Source organism: Schistocerca nitens, chromosome 1 (genome assembly GCF_023898315.1).
Source record: "Schistocerca nitens isolate TAMUIC-IGC-003100 chromosome 1, iqSchNite1.1, whole genome shotgun sequence".
NCBI lineage: Eukaryota > Metazoa > Arthropoda > Insecta > Orthoptera > Acrididae > Schistocerca > Schistocerca nitens.
The window spans coordinates 306,278,469-306,300,306 of NC_064614.1; the positions used below are offsets into that span (position 1 = coordinate 306,278,469).

The 21,838-nt window shown below is 40.2% G+C and overlaps 1 protein-coding gene across 7 annotated transcripts in view; it reads right to left on the minus strand.

Annotated features, from left to right (window-relative positions):
- Window positions 1-21,838, minus strand: part of LOC126248448 (large proline-rich protein BAG6) — a 250,397-nt gene that overhangs the window by 163,815 nt on the left and 64,744 nt on the right. For all 7 annotated transcript variants that reach the window (XM_049949481.1, XM_049949489.1, XM_049949436.1 and 4 more), the window contains 2 exons: window positions 13,094-13,256; window positions 5,750-5,970 (listed from right to left, as the gene is read on the minus strand). In XM_049949481.1, coding sequence (XP_049805438.1) covers window positions 5,750-5,970; window positions 13,094-13,256 — 384 coding nt within the window. The remainder of the gene's footprint in view (window positions 1-5,749; window positions 5,971-13,093; window positions 13,257-21,838) is intronic.

The following is a 21,838-nucleotide window of genomic DNA, read 5'->3' on the forward strand; positions in this document are numbered from 1 at the left end:
CATTTTCTAGATGGGATCAAGGCACTCTAACATCGTTGGACTAAGTGCATTATGTACAAAGGAGACTACATTGAAAAATAAAAGATGTTTCAGTGATGTTAGTACTTTTTTCTATTCCATTCCGAGAACTTTTCAAACCACCCTCGTACATCATCATCTCTGTCTGGCATTGACACGCTTTTGAATTTGTCTTTGAGGTGTTCAGGAACACACCAAATATTATTTAGCTCCAGCTGTGGATATTTCATGGGACTGACACCAAATTCTCCGAAAAATGGAGGCATTTTTTGAGCATAAGTAATTAAGAAAAACTCCAACACCTGTGGCGACATCAGTCTAGTGAGAATCAGGTGTTTTTCCAATACAATGGATAGTTGGGCAACACCTCAACCAAAACACAACAGCCAGGCTACAAATGCAGGACTGGATATACTAGTGGCTGAACATTAAACTATAATGTGCTGAAACAGACGTAAGCAAGGTTTTGTCTTTTCAAAAGTTTGTTCTTAAATTGCTCAAATAAACTCAGGATTTCAAGTTTATGTCACAATACCACTACTACTACTACTACTACTACTACTACTATTAATAATAATAATAATAATAATAATAATAATAATAATAATCAGAAACATATGTCAGGAAAAAATTACTTCAGAAATGAGCATGAAAAGGGGCGCTATCAAAAAGGAAATGTAGTGACTGTAATTGCAGTGAATTATCACAATAAGATAAATATAAATGAATAATTACTTTATGAATATAATAGAGGGAAACATTCTACGTAGAAAAAATATATCTAAAAACAAAGATGATGTGGCTTACCAAACGAAAAGTGCTGGCAGGTCGATAAGACATACAAACAAACACACAAAATTCAAGCTTTCGCAACCAACGGTTGCTTCGTCAGGAAAGAGGGAAGGAGAGGGCAAGACGAAAGGATGTGGGTTTTCAGGAAGAGGGTAAGGAGTCATTCCAATCCCGGGAGCGGAAAGACTTACCTTAGGGGGGAAAAAAGGACAGGTATACACTCGCGAGGCAGGATGAATTTGGAAAACTTCTTCCTCCGTAAATGGGTGATACTGCATATTATGTGCTTCTTTATGCCAGGACTCATCTAGATTATCTCCATGTGACAGGTTGGGCTCTTTTTCGTCGTTGATTTCCACACAATCGTCGCGCGCGCGCGCACACACACACACACACACACACACACACACACACACACACACACACACACACACAAGCAGACATTTGTAAAGGCAAAGAGTTTGGGCAGAGATGTCAGTCGAGGCGGAAGTACAGAGGCAAAGATGTTGTTGAAAGACAGGTGAGGTATGAGCGGCGGCAAAGTGAAATTATCGGAGATTGAGGCCTGGGGGATAACGAGATACTGAAGGGCAAGTTCCCATCTCCGGAGTTCTGACAGGTTGGTGTTAGTGGGAAGTATCCAGATAACCCGGACGGTGTATCACTGTGCCAAGATGTGCTGGCCGTGCACCAAGGCATGTTTAGCCACAGGGTGATCCTCATTACCAACAAACACTGTCTGCCTGTGTCCATTCATGCAAATGGACAGTTTGTTGCTGGTCATTCCCACATAGAAAGCTTCACAGTGTAGGCAGGTCAGTTGGTAAAACACGTGGGTGCTTTCACACGTGGCTCTGCCTTTGATCGTGTACACCTTCCGGGTTACAGGACTGGAGTAGGTGGTGGTGGGAGGGTGCATGGGACAGGTTTTACACCGGGGCGGTTACAAGGGTAGGAGCCAGAGGGTAGGGAAGGTGGTTTGGGGATTTCACAGGGATGAACTAAGAGGTTACGAAGGTTAGGTGGACGGCGGAAAGACACTCTTGGTGGAGTGGGGAGGATTTCATGAAGGATGGATCTCATTTCAGGGCAGGATTTGAGGAAGTCGTATCCCTGCTGGAGAGCCACATTCACAGTCTGATCCAGTCCCGGAAAGTATCCTGTCACAAGTGGGGCACTTTTGCGGTTCTTCTGTGGGAGGTTCTGGGTTTGAGGAGATGAGGAAGTGGCTTCTGGTTATTTGCTTCTGTACCAGGTCGGGAGGGTAGTTGCGGGATGCAAAAGCTGTTTTCAGGTGGTTGGTGTAAGGGTTCAGGGATTCCGGACTGGAGCAGATTCGTTTGCCACGAAGACCTAGGCCGTAGGGAAGGAACCGTTTGATATGGAATGGGTGGCAGCTGTCATAATGGAGGTACTGTTGCTTGTTGGTGGGTTTGATGTGGACGGACGTGTGAAGCTGGCCATTGGACAGATGGAGGTCAACGTCAAGGAAAGTGGCATGGGATTTGGAGTAGGACCAGGTGAATCTGATGGAACCAAAGGAGTTGAGGTTGGAGAGGAAATTCTGGAGTTTTTCTTCACTGTCAGTTCAGATCATGAAGATGTCATCAATAAATCTGTACCAAACTTTGGGTTGGCAGGCCTGGGTAACCAAGAAGGCTTCCTCTAAGCGACCCATGAATAGGTTGGCGTACGAGGGGGCCATCCTGGTACGCATGGCTGTTCCCTTTAATTGTTGGTATGTCTGGCCTTCGAAAGTGAAGAAGTTGTGGGTCAGGATGAAGCTGCCTAAGGTAATGAGGAAAGAGGTTTTCGGTAGGGTGGCAGGTGATGGGCGTGAAAGGAAGTGCTCCATCGCAGCGAGGCCCTGGACGTGCGGAATATTTGTGTATAAGGGAGTGGCATCAATGGTTACAAGGATGGTTTCCGGGGGTAACAGACTGGGTAAGGATTCCAGGCGTTCGAGAAAGTGGTTGGTGTCTTTGATGAAGGATGGGAGACTGCATGTAATGGGTTGGAGGTGTTGATCTACGTAGGCAGAGATATGTTCTGTGGGGGCTTGGTAGCCAGCTACAATGGGACGGCCGGGATGATTGGGTTTGTGAATTTTAGGAAGAAGGTAGAAGGTAGGGGTGCGGGGTGTTGGTGGAGCAGGAGGTTGATGGAGTCAGGTGAAAGGTTTTGTAGGGGGCCTAAGGTTCTGAGGATTCCTTGAAGCTCCGCCTGGACATCAGGAATGGGATTACCTTGGCAAACTTTGTATGTAGTGTTGTCTGAAAGCTGACACAGTCCCTAGGCCACATACTCCCGACGATCAAGTACCACGGTCATGGAACCCTTGTCCGCCAGAAAATGGCGCTGGATCGGTCAGCCTTCAGATCACGGATAGCCTGGGCTTCAGCAGTGGTGATGTTGGGAGTAGGATTAAGGTTTTTTAAGAAGGATTAAGGTTTTTTAAGAAGGATTAAGGTTTTTTAAGAAGGATTAAGGTTTTTTAAGAAGGATTAAGGTTTTTTAAGAAGGATTGAGAGGCAAGGCTGGAAGTCAGAAATTCCTGGAAGGTTTGGAGAGGGTAATTTTGAGGAAGAGGAGGTGGGTTCCGCTGTGATGGAGGACAGAACTGTTCCAGGCAGGGTTCAATTTGGATAGTGTCTTGGGGAGTTGGATCATTAGGAGTAGGATTAGCATCATTTTTCTTCGTGGCAAAGTGATATTTCCAGCAGAGAGTATGGGTGTAGGTCAGTAAATCTTTGACAAGGGCTGTTTGGTTGAATCTGGGAGTGGGGCTGAAGGTGAGGCCTTTGGATAGGACAGAAGTTTCGGATTAGGAGAGAGGTTTGGAGGAAAGGTTAACTACTGAATTAGGGTGTTGTGGTTCCAGATTGTGTTGATTGGAATTTTGAGGTTTTGGGGGGAGTGGAGCTGGAAGTGGGAGATTGAGTAGATGGGAGAGACTGGGTCTGTGTGCAATGAGAGGAGGTTGAGGTTTGCTGGAAAGGTTGTGAAGGGTGAGTGAGTTGCCTTTCCGGAGGTGGGAAACCAGGAGATTGGATAGTTTTTTGAGTTTTCCCCCTAAGGTAAGTCTTTCCGCTCCCGGGATTGGAATGACTCCTTACCCTCTCCCTTAAAACCCACATCCTTTTATCTTCCACTCTCCTTCCCTCTTTCCTGACAAAGCAACCGTTGGTTGAATTTTGTGTGTGTGTGTTTGTGTTTGTTTGTGTGTCTATCAACCTGCCAGCACTTTCGTTTGGTAAGTCACATCATCTTTGTGTTTATGAATAATTACTTTGTTTCATAAACTAGTCTACACAATATAACAGAGTTTATTTAAGAAAATCAGTTGGCAGAAAACATATGAAGGATTATTTTCCAGTTCTATGCAAACCTTAAAAGCAAAACGATAACCCTCATTTCAGTTTTAAGTACAGGGAACAGTGTAACAGTGAACAACTATGCATTAATTACTATACCTTAACAAAATGTATATAATTTTGAAAAAACTGCTGTTGGTTTGAAATCGAATAAAGAGCCTATTTGTAACTGCATGAAAAATAACCACCCTTTACACAGCAATGCTGAATCTGAGTAACATTTCCTTCAACTAGCTACAATTCTGCCACTGAAGTTATCTTCAATATATAATTCTTCAACGAAGTTCACCACTGTACCTATTAACAATAATGGATCCACAATACACCAGCTTCTAAAAAGAAAGTAAAAAACACTAAAAGAAACTTTTAGTTCACACAAAACCATGAAACTTCCTTTAATGTGGTCATATGTGAGGGTGACTTAAGGTTTAGACCAGTGGTTGTCAAACTATTTTGCTAAGAGCCAATACTGATATTGTGCGGTGGCAGCTCTAGCCACATATGTACGGACCGTATTGTTAATTGGTAACCTATGTAACAGTCCAAAAGAACAGACACCATTTTGATCCACTAGCCAATATGAATTAAGACACAAAAGAATCAGAGATGGCTGCATGGGGCATTGATTTGGATCGATGAGATAAATTCAGAATTTGGATCAGATAGGAGTGCTAGGGTAGTTTGTGCAGCTGCGATTATCACTGTATCCTGCACAAATTTTCCACTTTCCCCATGGATTTAAATCACTGCCCACACATGGCCGATGTATCTAATTCCTCTGTGTCTTATAGACTAGCTACAGCAATGACATGATACATTGGCTGCTGGCCCCAGAGTACTCATTGTTAAAGCCGATATCATTCTGAACACATCTTGTAGACTGCTCTGTTTTAATGAGCACAAAGTTGTGGCAATGTAATTGCCGTGCAAAATAGCGTTGTGTTTTCTGTGTGAGCATATGATTAACTGATCAATAATAAAAACAATTGTATCTATATTGAAATCCATTGTGCAATAATTTGACACAATTGCAATTATTTACTAGATGTTTTGATGTCTTTTTCTACTCATTGCCTTGTATTACAATAGGCTTGATAAATTTAATGTTTCTTGCTACGAATAAGCACCACATCTGACAATGACCATCTCGGTAATGCACATTCACAAATCCATGTTTCTTGTGTGTCAACATTATGTCATAGCACTTGTCAGTACTTCAAGGCAGTCAACAAAACATCTCTTGTTCTCTAACACTGCAGTGTTCACTTCTGCCATTGAGGTAAGCTGCCAAGTTCACCAGTGTCAATTAAAATTAAGTATATCTTAAAATATTATTTTTACTGTAAGAATTTGTTACTGAGAGGGAAACTACACTCTTAATGTTGGCTGACATTATTTGTTTTGGCATTTAGTCACTACATGCATAGCATTATAAGACACAGCTGAGAAACAGCGGACCACACTAATACATGCTTCAGCCTGTATGTGGCCTTAGTTTGCCAACCACTGGTTTAGACAATAAATGTTTGACTTGGACAGAAGTTAAGTTGACTATCATAACCCACCACTAACAAGTATGCTGGCGTCTTGTTGTTGGCCACTGCCAGAACCCCCTCTGACAATAGTAATGTTAGGCACACCAACTGCGTGAGCAGCTGACACTGCAGCAGCTATAGCAGCTGCTGTGGCGGCTTGGGTGGCATGTGCTAAAGTTGATGGCAGTGACTGATTTCCACCGCCTACGTTGTCTGTAACAGTGATGCTTCCAACTGCACTCGAGCTAGCACTGAAACAGAAATATGAATACTTCTAAACTGTTAAGATCAGTCACATTCAAATTTAAAAATTTATAAAATTTAAGTTATAAATCTTTGTTTCATTTTCAGTGATTGTGCTGAGCATAAGTAGCTCAACTTCAGTTATACAATCCACGCCATTTAGATCCTCCCTTGCAATAGCAATGTGAATTTTATAGGTGAGAATTGGCCTTGCAACACATTCTTTGACCCTGCAATCCACTTGGCATTGATGTCCAGTAGCCAGAGGCAGCAGTGGTTGAAGTGGGGAGTGTGGGTCAAGCTGGAGAGGGATGGTGGCAAGAGCGAGCCGGCGAGATGTGGTGATTGGGGCAAATCGGGATTAATTGATGTCAAGCAAACTGATACTGTTTTGACTTCGTGTGAACTTTGTGCACTTTTTTGTGCTGGCGTTAGGATGGGGTCTTCCACTGCAAAAATTACCATTTTGTGTTGAGGTCGTAATTATACACCCATGATTTGTTGGTAGTTTTCATTCTGGATAGGAAGTTTGGATGATCTCTTAACTGCGGTCTGCACTCATTGAACATCAGAGTCCAATGGTCTGACTGGTTGGTGATCAAAAGACAAAAACGGATTTTGCTGCAATTTGTCTCCCGTTCGAATTCATAAGGTAGAATGCGTCAACAAGCTAAGATGTTTTGACAGGTCATGTATGAAATTCCAATTATTTCACAATCATTACCATCATGGTCTGTTAGCCTCCTGTCATTGTGGACCATTTCATGCACTTCCACAATTGTTTGTGGCATGTAGAGGGTTTCAGCTGCAGTTTTGTGGAGTTTAGAACAGAACTTTATGCAGATCCTTTGTTCCCTCCAGTCAGCTATTTCTGGATTTGCAGACGCGGTAGAACACAATTTAAAGAAATTGGCAACAACACTCACATTAATGAACTCACAAAGAGGGCATGTAGCAGACTGACAGTTGAAAGACACAACTAGAGGTGCCTAACAGCTGAAGTTTTTACTATTGACTGGGTGCAATATTCAAACTGTAGGAAATTTTAGGTACCAATTTTCATAGGGATGAAAGGGCAGTGGCATACACAGACATGTTTCAACATAGCTTATGGCAAAGAGAGACTCCTTACTACAATTTGTTATCTTATCTCTTTTATTTAGTCATCATCTATTCAGCAGATCACATTCCTGGAGTGAGTAGTTGTCTGTTCCTATACCATTTACTATGTTCCAACTAGGAATTTAAATTAGCATACATAGATATATTGATAAATGTCACAGACTGTCAGCAAAAATACATGCTCCCTGGATATGCCTATGGCAATGCCCCACTACCAGTGAACTTACAAATCCCTACATCAAATATCATACGATGTATTAAAATTTGTCTTTCTCATGTAACATACACTTACAGTAACTTTGAGTGTGGCTGAAAACTATGTGCTAATAAAATGTCTTCCCATTCTGCACAAACTGCTTGTAGCTTAACACTGAAACCGAGATGGTTTAAAGATTCGGTGAATAGTGTACATGGAGCAAATGAAAGAAATAACATTAAGAAAATATATCTATTCAATACCAACATACTACCCATACTGCCCACTTCCCATATTGAACTTTTTCAAATTTTGTAAAGCTGCTGGAAATTGTAATCCTAGATTTGTTTTGGGGCCAATCAGAACATTATTCTCACATATCTCGGGTGTCCGATATGTCTGCAAAACATAACTTTAAGAATTTCCTTGAATAAACATTCATAAGCTGTCAGCAGGAATCAAATTTGTGGAGTACGATTGATATCGAGAACATTTTGAGGGTACTCGACAACTGAACTGCTTATAGCAATTGCAGCATGTAAGTGGCCACTGTATTACAGCAGACTACTTTCCTTCCCTGTAAAATTCTAGTCAGACATATCACTTGTGTAAAAATGGACAATTTGAAATGGCTTCATATAATCTGGTGTTGATAGTTGGATCTTTATGTAAGAATTCATGCTAGATCACTCTGTTGTGAATGAGGAAAGTTATATACATTGTCTTGGGCCTGGGCTTTTATAGGAAATCTTTGGGGCATATGAATGATGACAAATACTTTGCCACTGGCTGAAGTTTGTACCCCAGATGTTACCCAGTGGCAGTTTAAAAAAAAATTGATCATGTGTTGAGGACAGCTCTAGCTGTTTCCGTTCTAGTCACTTTCTGCCAGTCAATACTATCCCTGCTGAGTCCCAATTCTTCAATATTAATCTCAATCAATCATTCAGCGTGTTCTGTGCATCCTGTTATGAACAAGAGGTTTCAGGAGTCTCTAACATGTCAAGCGGCATTTGTCAATTCTGTGGCAATATCTGTTGCACTGTCTTGAAGTCACCTATTGTAATGCATGATGCACGTAAATTCAAATGTTCCACTAAATCGTTGGTTTCCTTTCTCTTCAAGAGTGTGTAAACCAGTCAGACATTTTATGCTTACCGTTATTGTTCCAGACACTTGCACAAGCATCAGGTATATCCTGATTACATTTTTCACAATTTGGTATAAAACTTCTTATTTATGCACTTTGTTGCATTATGACAGTAATGCACACACATATGAACTAGAACCCACCCAAAGATTATAACAGAAGTACTTCACTTTCAAGGAGCAATTTATATACAAAAAGATGGCCTGTCAATGGGCCCACCCATCAGTGGTCTACTTGCAAACACATTTCTAAACCACATTGAAAAAAAAAAAAAATATATTCATTGGAATCATACATCGAAAACAGTACAAGATTATATACTGGTACCGATATGTGGACGACATCATTTGCTTGATTGATGAAACAAACACCCAAATAAAACAATTACACAGTGACACAAATACATTTCACCCAAACATGAAATTCACCATTGAGACAGAAGAGGAAATGAAACTAATTTCTTAGACACCACCATACACAGAATTAACAACAAACAGAACTTTGGAATTTTCAGGGAACCTGCAGCCACAAGTACAACCATTCACATTAACTCCAACCATCCTCAAGCACATAAACTCTCAAGTCTCAGACACTTGCTACACAGGCTCAACAGAACTACACTGGACAAACTCAGCTACACACAGGAACTGAACACAATACACCAAATACCCAAAGAGAAGGGGAACAACAGACAAATGATAGGCAAAAAGAGAGAGAGAGAGAGAGAGAGAGAGAGAGAGAGAGAGAGAGAGAGAACAAACCACCAGCCACAACAGAGTACCAAGAACACAAACTCCAGACAAACACAGGGTATCAGGAACACCCTACAAAGAGTTCAGAATGGCCCATACTACCATACTGTAACAGAAACGTCCATGGGGTGGGCAACATACTAAAGAAACAAGGGCTACAAATATCATTTCATACAAAAAACACAGTACAGAAAAATCTAAGCACTAAGAACACTTCAGCAGACAAATTCTTCAAACCTGGAATATATCAGTTAAACTGCAGTTCATGCCAGTCAGTCTACATAGGCCAAACCTGCAGAAATTTCAAAACGAGGTACTCTGAACACTTCAGTGCCCTAAGAAGTGATAGTACACACTCCACTTTTTCAGATCACCTAATACAAGAAAACCACCACCCAAATAACATGGAGACTGATCTTACGATCCTCAGAGAAAGCAACAGTCTCTATCACAAACTCACAATAGAGGAGAACTACCACATCCAAAAAGCAATAATACAAGGGAAGATAGTCCTGAATGAAAATACAACACTGTGCAACAAAACACAGTTTGGAACACTCAAGGAACTATACAAAGGCACCTCCCCACATAAAACATACCACTCAAACAGCTTAATAATAATAATAATTATTATTATTATTATTAAAACTTATGTTCTCTCAGTTCCCTCCTGAAACCTCCTTCCAGCTCTCTCTCTCTCTCTACACACACACACACACACACACACACACACACACACACACACACAACCCTCTCCCAGCAACCACACCATGCCAATTCTGATGAAACAATCAAAATTAGTGCCACAACAAACACAAGACGAACGAGTACCAAGTGAGCAGTGGCAATAACATAACACCTCTCACTGAGAATGGAGTCAGAAGTTTCGGCTCAGATCACATTTTGTGCAAATTCATATGAAATGAACTGGTGAATGAAAATTGTGTGAAAAAATGTGTTGAAACGGTGCACTGAATAGCAGCTGATCAAGATACCAACGAAACATGCAACAGAACGAAAAAAATTTAAGTACAGAAATGCACATACCCTCTATTCACAAAACAGTTCTTGATAAATACGCATTAATTTTCTTCATGGATAGTTTGCAGATGAATGCTGTTTTTATTGCAATTCTTATGCCTACAACAGTTAAATTATTATAAATTTCATATTGTAGTTTACAGACTACAGTTCAGACTTAAGAGAAAGCTTTTGACAATGTTGACTGGAATACTCTCAAATTCTGAAGGTGGCAGGGGTACAATACAGGGAGCGAAAGGCTATTTACAATTTATACAGAAACCAGATGGCAGTTATAAAGAGTCAAGGGGCATGAAAGGGAAGCAGCTGTTGGGAAGGGAGTGAGGCAGGGTTGTAGCCTCTCCTCGATGTTATTCATTCTGTATATTGAGCAGGCAGTAAAGGAAACAAAAGAAAAATTCAGAGTAGGTATTAAAGTACATGGAGAAGAAATAAAAACGTTGAGGTTCGCCGATGACATTGTAATTCTGTCAGAGACAGCAAAGGACTTGGAAGAGCAGTTGAACGGAATGGATGGTGTCTTGAAGGGAGGATATAAGATGAACATCAACAAAAGCAAAACGAGGATAATGGAATGTAGTCGAATTAAGTCGGGTGATGTTGAGGGAATTAGATTAGGAAATGAGACACTTGAAGTAGTGAAGGAGTTTTGCTATTTGGGGAGCAAAATAACCGATGATGGTCGAAGTAGAAAGGACATAAAATGTAGACTGGCAATGGAAAGGAAAGCGTTTCTGAAGAAGAGGAATTTGTTAACATTGAGTATAGATTTAAGTGTCAGGAAGTCATTTCTGAAAGTATTTGTATGGAGTGTAGCTATGTTTGGAAGTGAAACATGGACGACAACTAGTTTGGACAAGAAGAGAATAGAAGCTTTCGAAATGTGGTGCTACAGAAGAATGCTGAAGATTAGATGGGTAGTTCACATAACTAAAGAGGAGGTATTGAGTATGATTGGGGAGAAAAGAAGTTTGTGGCACAACTTGACTAGAAGAAGGTATCGGTTGGTAGGACATGTTCTGAGGCACCAAGGGATCACCAATTTAGCATTGGAGGGCAGCGTGGAGGGTAAAAATCGTAGAGGGAGACCAAGAGATGAATACACTAAGCAGATTCAGAAGGTTGTAGGTTGCAGTAGGTACTGGGAGATGAAGTTTGCGCATGATAGAGTAGCAATGAGAGCTGCAGCAAACCAGTCTCAGGACTGAAGACCACCACCACCACCACCACCACCACCACCACCACAACAACAACAACAACAACAACACAACAGTTTACAGAAATAAAATCTGACCCACATAAGATGACACATGGTGTCAAAGTATGTCTCGGTACATCAAAAATAAACTAATTGTGTTTGCATAAGGCTGATTTTCAAAACAACCCAAGTTATGACATAAGTTTTCACACTCATTAGTTTCAAATGGCTGCAGCAGGCAAATCTGATTCAGAGTAGTATATTCAATGGTATATGGCTTTTCAACATGTCTCTTCCAGCCCATAGACACAAATGCAGTTGTAATGCTTACTCTGAAGGTTGTAGTGCCTGTTGTAATTCTTGATACTTCTTTTGAACTTAAACTTCTCTGAATATTTTTATTATATAGTCTGCAGATGCTGCCGCAATAAGCAAAAGTATATAAAGACTAATCGAACAACAGAAAATCCAGGATGGAATGTAACAATATTATGAAAAGGAAAGTTGTTACTCATCATATAGCAGAGATGCTGAGTCACCAGATACGCACAACAAAAAGACTGTGACAAACAAAGCTGTCGGCCGGTAAGGCCTTCGTCAAAAATATACCCCCCCCCCCCCACACACACACACAAACTAAATAGATTGTGCAAGCTGCATTTGTGTGAGTGTGTATTTTCGGTGAAGGCCTTACTGGCCGAAAGCTTTATTTGTGACAGTGTATTAAAGGCTGTAGTTTGGCACACACATTTTACTTCCTGAAAACAAATTATTGCTTCAAGCTTCGGCATTCACTGTAATGATTTCTGAAATGAAAATTGTGTATCTAGGCCTATTTTTTCCTCAATTTCAACTACACTAAAATCTGCATGATATTCATATATATATGATGCTAGAAGCAACATAATGATGGTGGGAGAAACAGCCATTTTTCTAACTCATTCAACAATCCTGTAATTAAAAAAAGACATTTGCTGGCCATCAATGTTCTGCAGGAGGAAAAGTTTTTGGTGCTGTACATGCACACATACAAAAAGGCACAAAACTTTCCTAGTGTTAACTGCTTCATCAGGGAGGAAAGAGGGACCGAGCGGCTGTGTTACTTGCCTTTTCCTTTTTATCTTCTTCAACCTATCCATCTTTTCTCCCTGAAGAGTTCCAAAAGCTAGGACAGTTTCAAGTACACTTTATGTGACTATTGGCACTCATAATCAGGTCTCGGAAACTGACATACAGCCGGGAGAATGGTGTGCTGACCATATGCCCCTCCATATCCGCAGCAAGTGACGCTTACGGGCTGAGGATGAAACAGCGGCCAGTCAGTACCGTTGGGCCTTCATGGCCTATTCGGGAGGAGTTTAGTTTTTTTATTGGCACTCATAAAAATTTGCCTCTTGAATGAAAATTCTGGTTAAGAAATTACCAACACAAATACTCCACAAACAAATATGCATGGCAGACTCTTTAGATTATTTAAGATTTTAAAATTTTGCAAACATTCTATTGGGAGCAACATATTTTCAATAAGAAGGCTCAGCACAAAATTATTAGAGATTAGCTGTAACAAATCTGGACATGACTAGTCCAGTCTCCAGTATCGTTAGCAACATACAGTTAACAAGAAACCAAACTTGAAATGTTGATCAACTGCAAAACGTAACTTTCAACTTACGTCACATTTTCGTCTTCCCCTGGTGGGGTTTCTGGCGTTTCTTCCTGTGAAGTCTGAGGATTCTCCAAACGATTCAATACATTAGACGCTCTTGCGAGCATGTTGCGTGCCAATGAAACACGACTGGTTGATAAAACATTTGAGGAAGGGGGTGCTTGTATTCCTGTAAAAATATAACATATATAAATTAGCACTGTTAAAAACATTATTGAACTTAAAAATAGTTAAACATCTGGAATAAAGTATTATTATTATTATTATTATTATTATTCTTTCTTCTCTCAGACGTTATGTCTGGTCAAAAATGGAAAGTGACGCGGACCTTGATCAAGCGTCACTTCCTTTTAACTGTACGGTATATGTTATATTGCATTTAGGAACTTTCGGGTAATTGAACATGTATCAATAATTACAGATTTCTGTAGTTGTATATATAAGTTTGGATGTAGCTGTATTGCATTGATGTACTGGTGGATATTGTGTGGTATGACTCCTGTAGTTGATAGTATAATTGGTATAATGTCAACTTTATCCTGATGCCACATGTCCTTGACTTCCTCAGCCAGTTGGATGTATTTTTCAATTTTTTCTCCTGTTTTCTTTTGTATATTTGTTGTATTGGGTATGGATATTTCGATTAGTTGTGTTAATTTCTTCTTTTTATTGGTGAGTATGATGTCAGATTTGTTATGTGGTGGTGTTTTATCTGTTATAATGGTTCTGTTCCAGTATAATTTGTATTCATCATTCTCCAGTACATTTTGTGGTGCATACTTGTATGTGGGAACATGTTGTTTTATAAGTTTATGTTGTAAGGCAAGCTGTTGATGTATTATTTTTGCTACATTGTCATGTCTTCTGGGGTATTCTGTATTTGCTAGTATTGTACATCCGCTTGTGATGTGATCTACTGTTTCTATTTGTTGTTTGCAAAGTCTGCATTTATCTGTTGTGGTATTGGGATCTTTAATAATATGCTTGCTGTAATATCTGGTGTTTATTGTTTGATCCTGTATTGCAATCATGAACCCTTCCGTCTCACTGTATATATTGCCTTTTCTTAGCCATGTGTTGGATGCATCTTGATCGATGTGTGGCTGTGTTAGATGATACGGGTGCTTGTCATGTAGCGTTTTCTTTTTCCAATTTACTTTCTTCGTATCTGTTGAGGTTATGTTATCTAAAGGGTTGTAGAAGTGGTTATGAAATTGCAGTGGTGTAGCCAATGTATTTATATGAGTGATTGCTTTATATTATTATTATTAATTGCTTTAGGCATCACCCACATATTGCCAGTCTCAGAACCATAAAAAACAACTATTATCTGCTACATCCATTTAAACTGAACTTCAAGTCATGAACGAAGCAAATTAACATGCTCCTGTAGTCTTCAGCCCAAAAACTGGTTTGATGCAGCTGCCGATGCTTCCCTATCCTGTGCAAGCCTCATCATGTCCAATTAACTGCAACACCTTATATCCCTCTGAATCTACTTACAGTATTCATCTCTTGGTGTACCTCTACAATTTTTACCCCCCCCCCCCCCCCCACTTCCCCCCAATACTAAATTGGTGATCCGTTGATGTCTCCGAATGTACCCTACTCAACAGATCCCTTCTTTTAGTCAAGTTGTGCCGCAAGTTCCTTGTCTCCCCAAGTCTATTCAGTGCCTCCTCATTAGTTATGTGATCTACCAATCCAGTCTTAAAATACTTCTGTAGCACCACATTTCAAAAGCTTCTATTCTCTTCTTGTCTAAACTGTTTATCATTCATGCTGCACTTCCATACATGGCTACACTAGACAAATACCTTCAGAAAAGACTTAGTAACTCATAAGTCTATATTTGATGTTAACAAATTTCTATTCTTCAGAAAAGTTTTTCTTGCCATTGCCAGTCTACATTTTATATCCTCTGTACTTCAGGCATCATCAATGATTTTTCTGTAAAGGAAGAGGAGGAAAAACTGTAGGGGAATATGGACTGGAGTAAATGAGTGAAAGAGGAAGCTGCCTGGTAGAATTCTGCACAGAGCGCAACTTAATAATAGCTAACACTTTGTTTAAGAACCACAAAAGAAGGTTGTATATGTGGAAGAGATCTGGAAATACCAGAAGGTTTCAGATTGATTATATAATAGTAAGACAGATTTTGGAACCAGATTTTAAATTGGTAGACATTTCCGGTGGCAGATGTGGACTCTCAGCACAATGTGTTAGTTATGAACTTTAGATTAAAACTGGAGAAATTGCAAAAGTGTAGGAAACTAAGGAAACGGGACCTGCATCAGTTGATGGAAACAGTGGTTGCTGAGATGTTCAGAGGGAGCATTTGGCGATGGTTGACTAGAATGGGATGGGAATACAGCAGAAGATGAATGGAAAGTTACAAGATGAAATAGTGACAGTTGTAGATCATCCATTAGAGGAAAGAGACAATGCCTAGTAGAAATCCTTGGATAATATGAGATATTGAATTTAATTGCTGAAAGGAGAAAATATAAAAATGTGATAGATGAAGGAGGTGAAAGGGAAAACAAATGTCTAAGAGACTGACAAGGTGCAAGATGGTTAAGCAGCAACAGCTAGAGGACAAATGTAAGGATTCAGAAGCATATTTCACTAGGGGAAAAACAGATACCACCTACACGAAAATTAAAGAAACCTATGGAGAAAAGAGAAGCAGTTGTATGAATATTAAGAGCTCAGACGAAAAACCAGTCCTAAGCAAAGAAGGGAAAGCTGAAAGGAGTATATAGAGGATCTACACAAGAGAGACGAACTTGAGGGCAATATTACACAAATTGAACAGGGTATAGATGAAGATGAGATGAGAGACATGATATTGTGAGAAAAATTTGACAGAGCATTGAACAATAAGTTGAAATAAGGAGCCGGGCTTAGATGACATTACTTTGAAATAACTGGTAGCCTTCAGAGAGCCAGCCATGACAAAACTCTTCCATCTAGTGTGCAAGATGTATGAGACAGGCGAAACACCCTCAGATTTAAAGAAGAATGTAATAATCCTAATTCCAAAGAAAGCAGATTCTGACACATGTGAATTTTACCGAACTATCAGTTTAATAAGTCATGGTTGCAAAATACTAATACGAATTCTTTATAGAAGAAGAATGGAAAAACTGGTAGAAGACAGCCTTACGGAAGATCAGTTTGGATTCTGGAGAAATGCAGGAACATGTGAGACAATACTGACTCTACAACTTATCTTAGAAGACAGGTTAAGGAAATGGAAAACATAAGTCGTTTATAGCATTTGTAGACAGAAAGATTTTGACAATGATGACTGGAAAACTCTTTGAAATTCTGAAGACAGAGGCTAAAATACAGGTAGCAAATGGGCATTTACAACTTTAACAGTAACCAGACACAGGTATGTGTGTAAGGAAGTGAAACAGGGTTGTAGCCTATTTGTGAAATTATCCAGTCTAGACACTGAGCAAGCAGTTGAAGAAGAATAAGAAGAAGAAGAAGAAGAAGAAGACGACGCACCAATGATAATGGAATGTAGCTGAATTAAATCGGTTGATAGCGAAGGAACTGTATTAGGAAAAAACGGGACATGAAGTAGTAGATAGGTTTCGCTATTTCGGCAGCAAAATAACTGATGATGGCCAAAGTGGACAGGATAATTATGAAATGTAGACTGCCAATGGCAAGAACTGAGTTTTTGAAGGGACTGGTTGACAGGACACGTTCCAAGACATTCAATAATCACCAGTTTAGTATTAGAGCAGGGCTTCACAACATACGTGCTCGCGGAGCAAGCTGTGAGCAGCAAGGCGCGAGCACGGAGCAGCGCGAGCACGCTACCCCCACTACCGGACCAGAGCGGAGGGTGGGGAGAGTCACGTGGGGTACACAACAGCTGCCGCCAGTCGATGTAAATCCGCGGCCACCTGCAGGGATATCACTCACGAATTATTACTGCGACAAATGAAACAAATAAAGGAGAATGTACACGTGCCTCATAATTTTATTAGCTTAGTGTATGCCTCTACCATCTGTAGACACTGAAACTAAAGAATTCCATGACAATCCTATATTTTCAACACTTTCTTCAACACTACTTAAAATATCACCTCCGGTTGTAGTGTTCTTCATGGCTACTACATCGAGGAGCTCCTCCCTCACCTGAAGATCTCTTAACACCTCTAATAAATATGGCAAGCTGCGCTGTTCCAGTGATATCAACACTTTCGTCCAGAGCTAGAGAATACGCCATAAAATCTTTACAGATATTTGCAAACTGGCTCTGGACGTCGTCTGCCATGTCCTGTATGCGACGCATAATGGTCGTGTTAGATAATGGCACAATCGGAAACTGTTCAACTTGAGATGGACACAAATGTTCCGCTGCAGTTACCAAACATTCTTTTATTAAATCGCCATTAGTTAAAGGGCGCAGGGATTTTGCTAAAAGCAAAGCAATTTAGTAACCCACTCTGAGAGCTGCCTCAGTTGATTTTTCTTCGTCGTCCAGATCTTCTTCGGATAGCTTCCTTTTAAGTTTAATAACTTCCTGTGCACGATCTGGTCAATCACATTTTCCACGTCCGTAGTCTTTCGCGTGGTACGACATATAATGTCGCTGCAAATTAAATTTCGTAAAAGAATTCAGCGTTTTGTGACATACTAATCATTTTGCAACACCATCTTTTTCAGTAAACAGATACAATTCCTCCCAAGGGGGGTTGAACTGCGAAAGCATGGTTGAGGTTACACAACGGCGACTTCACGATTCTTAACCAGCGAAGTGACTGTTACGAGCTGATCGTAGTACTTTAAATGTTACACAGTCGGCGCGAATTCAATAGGCACGTTGCGGCCCTATTCAAACGTGCACGCGCATTTCCCCTCCCTCCCCACTCCGCGACCTTGCAGCTGCTCGCGAGCACAAGCCTGAGCAGACGCGAGTACTCGTGCTCAAAACCGGCCAGTTGTTAAGCCCTGTATTAGAGGGAAGCAGCGGGGTGGGGTGGTGGGGTGTAAAAAGCACAGTGGGAGACCAAGAGATGAATACATTAAGTAGTTTCAGAAGGATTTAGGTTGCAGTAATTATTCGGAGACAAAGAGCCTTGCACAGGCTAAAGCAGTATGCAGGGCTTTCAGAGTCCTATTAAACCCATCTCCAGATTGACGACGACTACCACCTTACTTGACCCTCTGTTATAAAATTCTACAGGAAGTTTTACACTTTTATGTCTTCTGTTGCTAAAAGAGGTTTAATATTGTTGGTAAGGCTTTTCCAAAGGTCACAAGATGCTGTATTAGTTTGTAGTTTCTTGACATCTTTTGTGGTAGCCACAAAAAATTTGATTGACTTCTTTCTCACTGCTGCATTCACACAAAGAAGATATGATCATGTTAAGGCAGTAGAGATGTTGCTGGAATCTTCCGTGACTGAATTAAAGTTGTGCCATTGTCACTACAAAATTTCTGCTGTATCTGCATTTTAGTACCAAGGACGTGATGGGAGATTAGGTATCACTGCTGTATAGTGTATCCCTTTAATTTTGTTAAGACCATTTGAGGTTTTCATTGAATACAATATACAGTATAAAGAAGATCGTTGGGTGGCATATCATATTTAATCGAACCATTGCATACATCTTCCTTGGCCACAGTATCTACTGTCTTATTTTCCTTTGTTCTGCTGAGCATCTTCACACAACACAATTGATGTCCTATTTAGGCAGCGAAGCTCCATCACTGCACTTATAATTTGATATACTGGATAATTTTTTATATTCTTGACGTCTTAGCTTTTTAACAGCGCCAATGTTACACAAGAATCTAATAAAATTATGATTTTTTTCTTTCACTTATTTAGTGTATTTAAATCGCTCTAAAACTTCTGTAAGCTCTGCAGTGAATATGGACCCAACTTCAAGAGACTTTAATTTGCCTCCTTGATCAGTCTTTCCTCTACGAAGTGCTTCCACCTTTTTGTTTAGATCCATCGGTCTACATGTCTTTAACATGGCCATTCTGCTAGATTATTCGCTAAAAGTTTCTCACTCAGTGTACTTTGGATGAATGGAAGGTGTGTCTTGATATCCAGCTTCAAGATCGTGTTAGCTTAGAGTGTGCTGAAGCTGCTTAAATTTGGGGAAGTGATGACATTCACAGAAAGAAAAAGCATCAATGTAAAATTCTGCTTAGGGCAGTAGTTTCTTCTTAATCAAATACCTGCCAGCATAGCATTTTGTACGGAGATCACAAATCTTTGTTAATAAACTATCATGTTGGAAATGTTTTAAGAGGAATTTAACAATGATGTAGTTCTAATAGCGTTTCATTTACTTCCATCAGCAAAGCATTAATTGGAGACAACTTGAATGCTCCAATATATACAGGGTTATTACAAATGATTGAAGCGATTTCACAGCTCTACAATAACTTTATTATTTGAGATATTTTCACAATGCTTTGCACACACATACAAAAACTCAAAAAGTTTTTTTAGGCATTCACAAATTTTCGATATGTGCCCCTTTAGTGATTCGGCAGACATCAAGCCGATAATCAAGTTCCTCCCACACTCGGCGCAGCATGTCCCCATCAATGAGTTCGAAAGCATCGTTGATGCGAGCTCGCAGTTCTGGCACGTTTCTTGGTAGAGGAAGTTTAAACACTGAATTTTTCACATAACCCCACAGAAAGAAATCACGTGGGGTTAAGTCAGGAGAGCGTGGAGGCCATGACATGAATTGTTGATCATGATCTCCACCACGACCGATCCATCGGTTTTCCAATCTCCTGTTTAAGAAATGCCGAACATCATGATGGAAGTGCGGTGGAGCACCATCCTGTTGAAAGATGAAGTCGGCGCTGTTGGTCTCCAGTTGTGGCATGAGCCAATTTTCCAGCATGTCCAGATACACGTGTCCTGTAACGTCTTTTTCGCAGAAGAAAAAGGGGCCGTAAACTTTAAACCGTGAGATTGCACAAAACACGTTAACTTTTGGTGAATTGCGAATTTGCTGCACGAATCCGTGAGGATTCTCTACCGCCCAGATTCGCACATTGTGTCTGTTCACTTCACCATTCAGAAAAAATGTTGCTTCATCACTGAAAACAAGTTTCGCACTGAACGCATCCTCTTCCATGAGCTGTTGCAACCGCACCGAAAATTCAAAGCATTTGACTTTGTCATCGGGTGTCAGGGCTTGTAGCAATTGTAAACGGTAAGGCTTCTGCTTTAGCCTTTTCTGTAAGATTTTCCAAACCGTCGGCTGTGGTACATTTAGCTCCCTGTGTGCTTTATTCGTCGACTTCCGCGGGATACGCGTGAAACTTGCCCGCACGCGCTCAACCGTTTCTTCGCTCACTGCATGCCGACCCCTTGATTTCCCCTTACAGAGGCATCCAGAAGCTTTAAACTGCGCATACCATCGCTGAATGGAGTTAGCAGTTGGTGGATCTTTGTTGAACTTCGTCCTGAAGTGTCGTTGCACTGTTATGACTGACTGATGAGAGTGCATTTCAAGCACGACATGCGCTTTCTCGGCTCCTGTCGCCATTTTGTCTCACTGCGCTCTCGAGCGCTCTGGCGGCAAAAACCTGAAGTGCGGCTTCAGCTGAACAAAACTTTATGAGTTTTTCTACATATCTGTAGTGTGTCGTGACCATATGTCAATGAATGGAGCTACAGTGAATTTATGAAATCGCTTCAATCATTTGTAATAGCCCTGTACTTTCTCTTGGCTACTTTGCATTACTGAACCCCAACAGATGCATCTAGGGTTGTGTTAAAATGTGATATGCTAATGTAGATTCTTGGGGCTACACCCCAACAAATGCCTGTCACAGTGCGAAGGATATTTATGGCATCTCCACGTTTTCTAATTACACAATTAATGCGATGTGACCATGTTAGCTTGAGATTGATGTAACTACCTAAGTATTTGACCGTTCTCAATCGGGAATATAAAGAGTCCTAATTTTATGTTCCTTGTTTTGTTAAGCCTATGGCTTCATATATGCACACAAATGATTTATGAGGTGGTATGTCACAGCTGTTCTCATTCAGCCATTCACTCAACACTATCACAGTGTTATCCATCTGCTGCTGGCTTTCAGTACAACTATCACTAGGAGTACAAGTACACAAATAACCTGCATACTGGAGTACTTGTTCCTTGGGTCAGACATTGGATGTAGGTATAACGTAAATAGAGTGAACAGCAATGGCAACAACACTGAGCCTTGTTCTTTTTGGCCCTACCATTTCCCTGTTTCTTATAATAATCTGGCTTCTTAAAAAACACACATATTTATATCACTAACTTGTTGTCTCTGCAGTGGAGTGCAGTCATAACAGAGCAATTTACTGCATTATGAGTATTTAGATCAAATTCTGAAATTTTTCGGCTTTAGACCGATAACTACTTGGCGTTTTGGGCCGAAAAGTTTGCAAATACAAATATTCCTGTGACAAATGCATCAAATATTTTTCCTTAGCTTGATGTATTTTATTCCAGGCAAATTTTAGCAAACATGCATATCTGATTATATCATACTGCACCCACTGCTTCACACCCAAACAGTTTTAAATTTTACAGTGCGTATGAAACAGAGTAAAAGTCATACATCGAATTAATGATTTCTATTTTAGTTGTATTTGCTGTAAAATGCTAAAACAGTTTATGTACAATAACTTCATTTGTTGGTTACAATATCAGTATTATTTACACAGAAATACTGCAAAAATATGAAAAA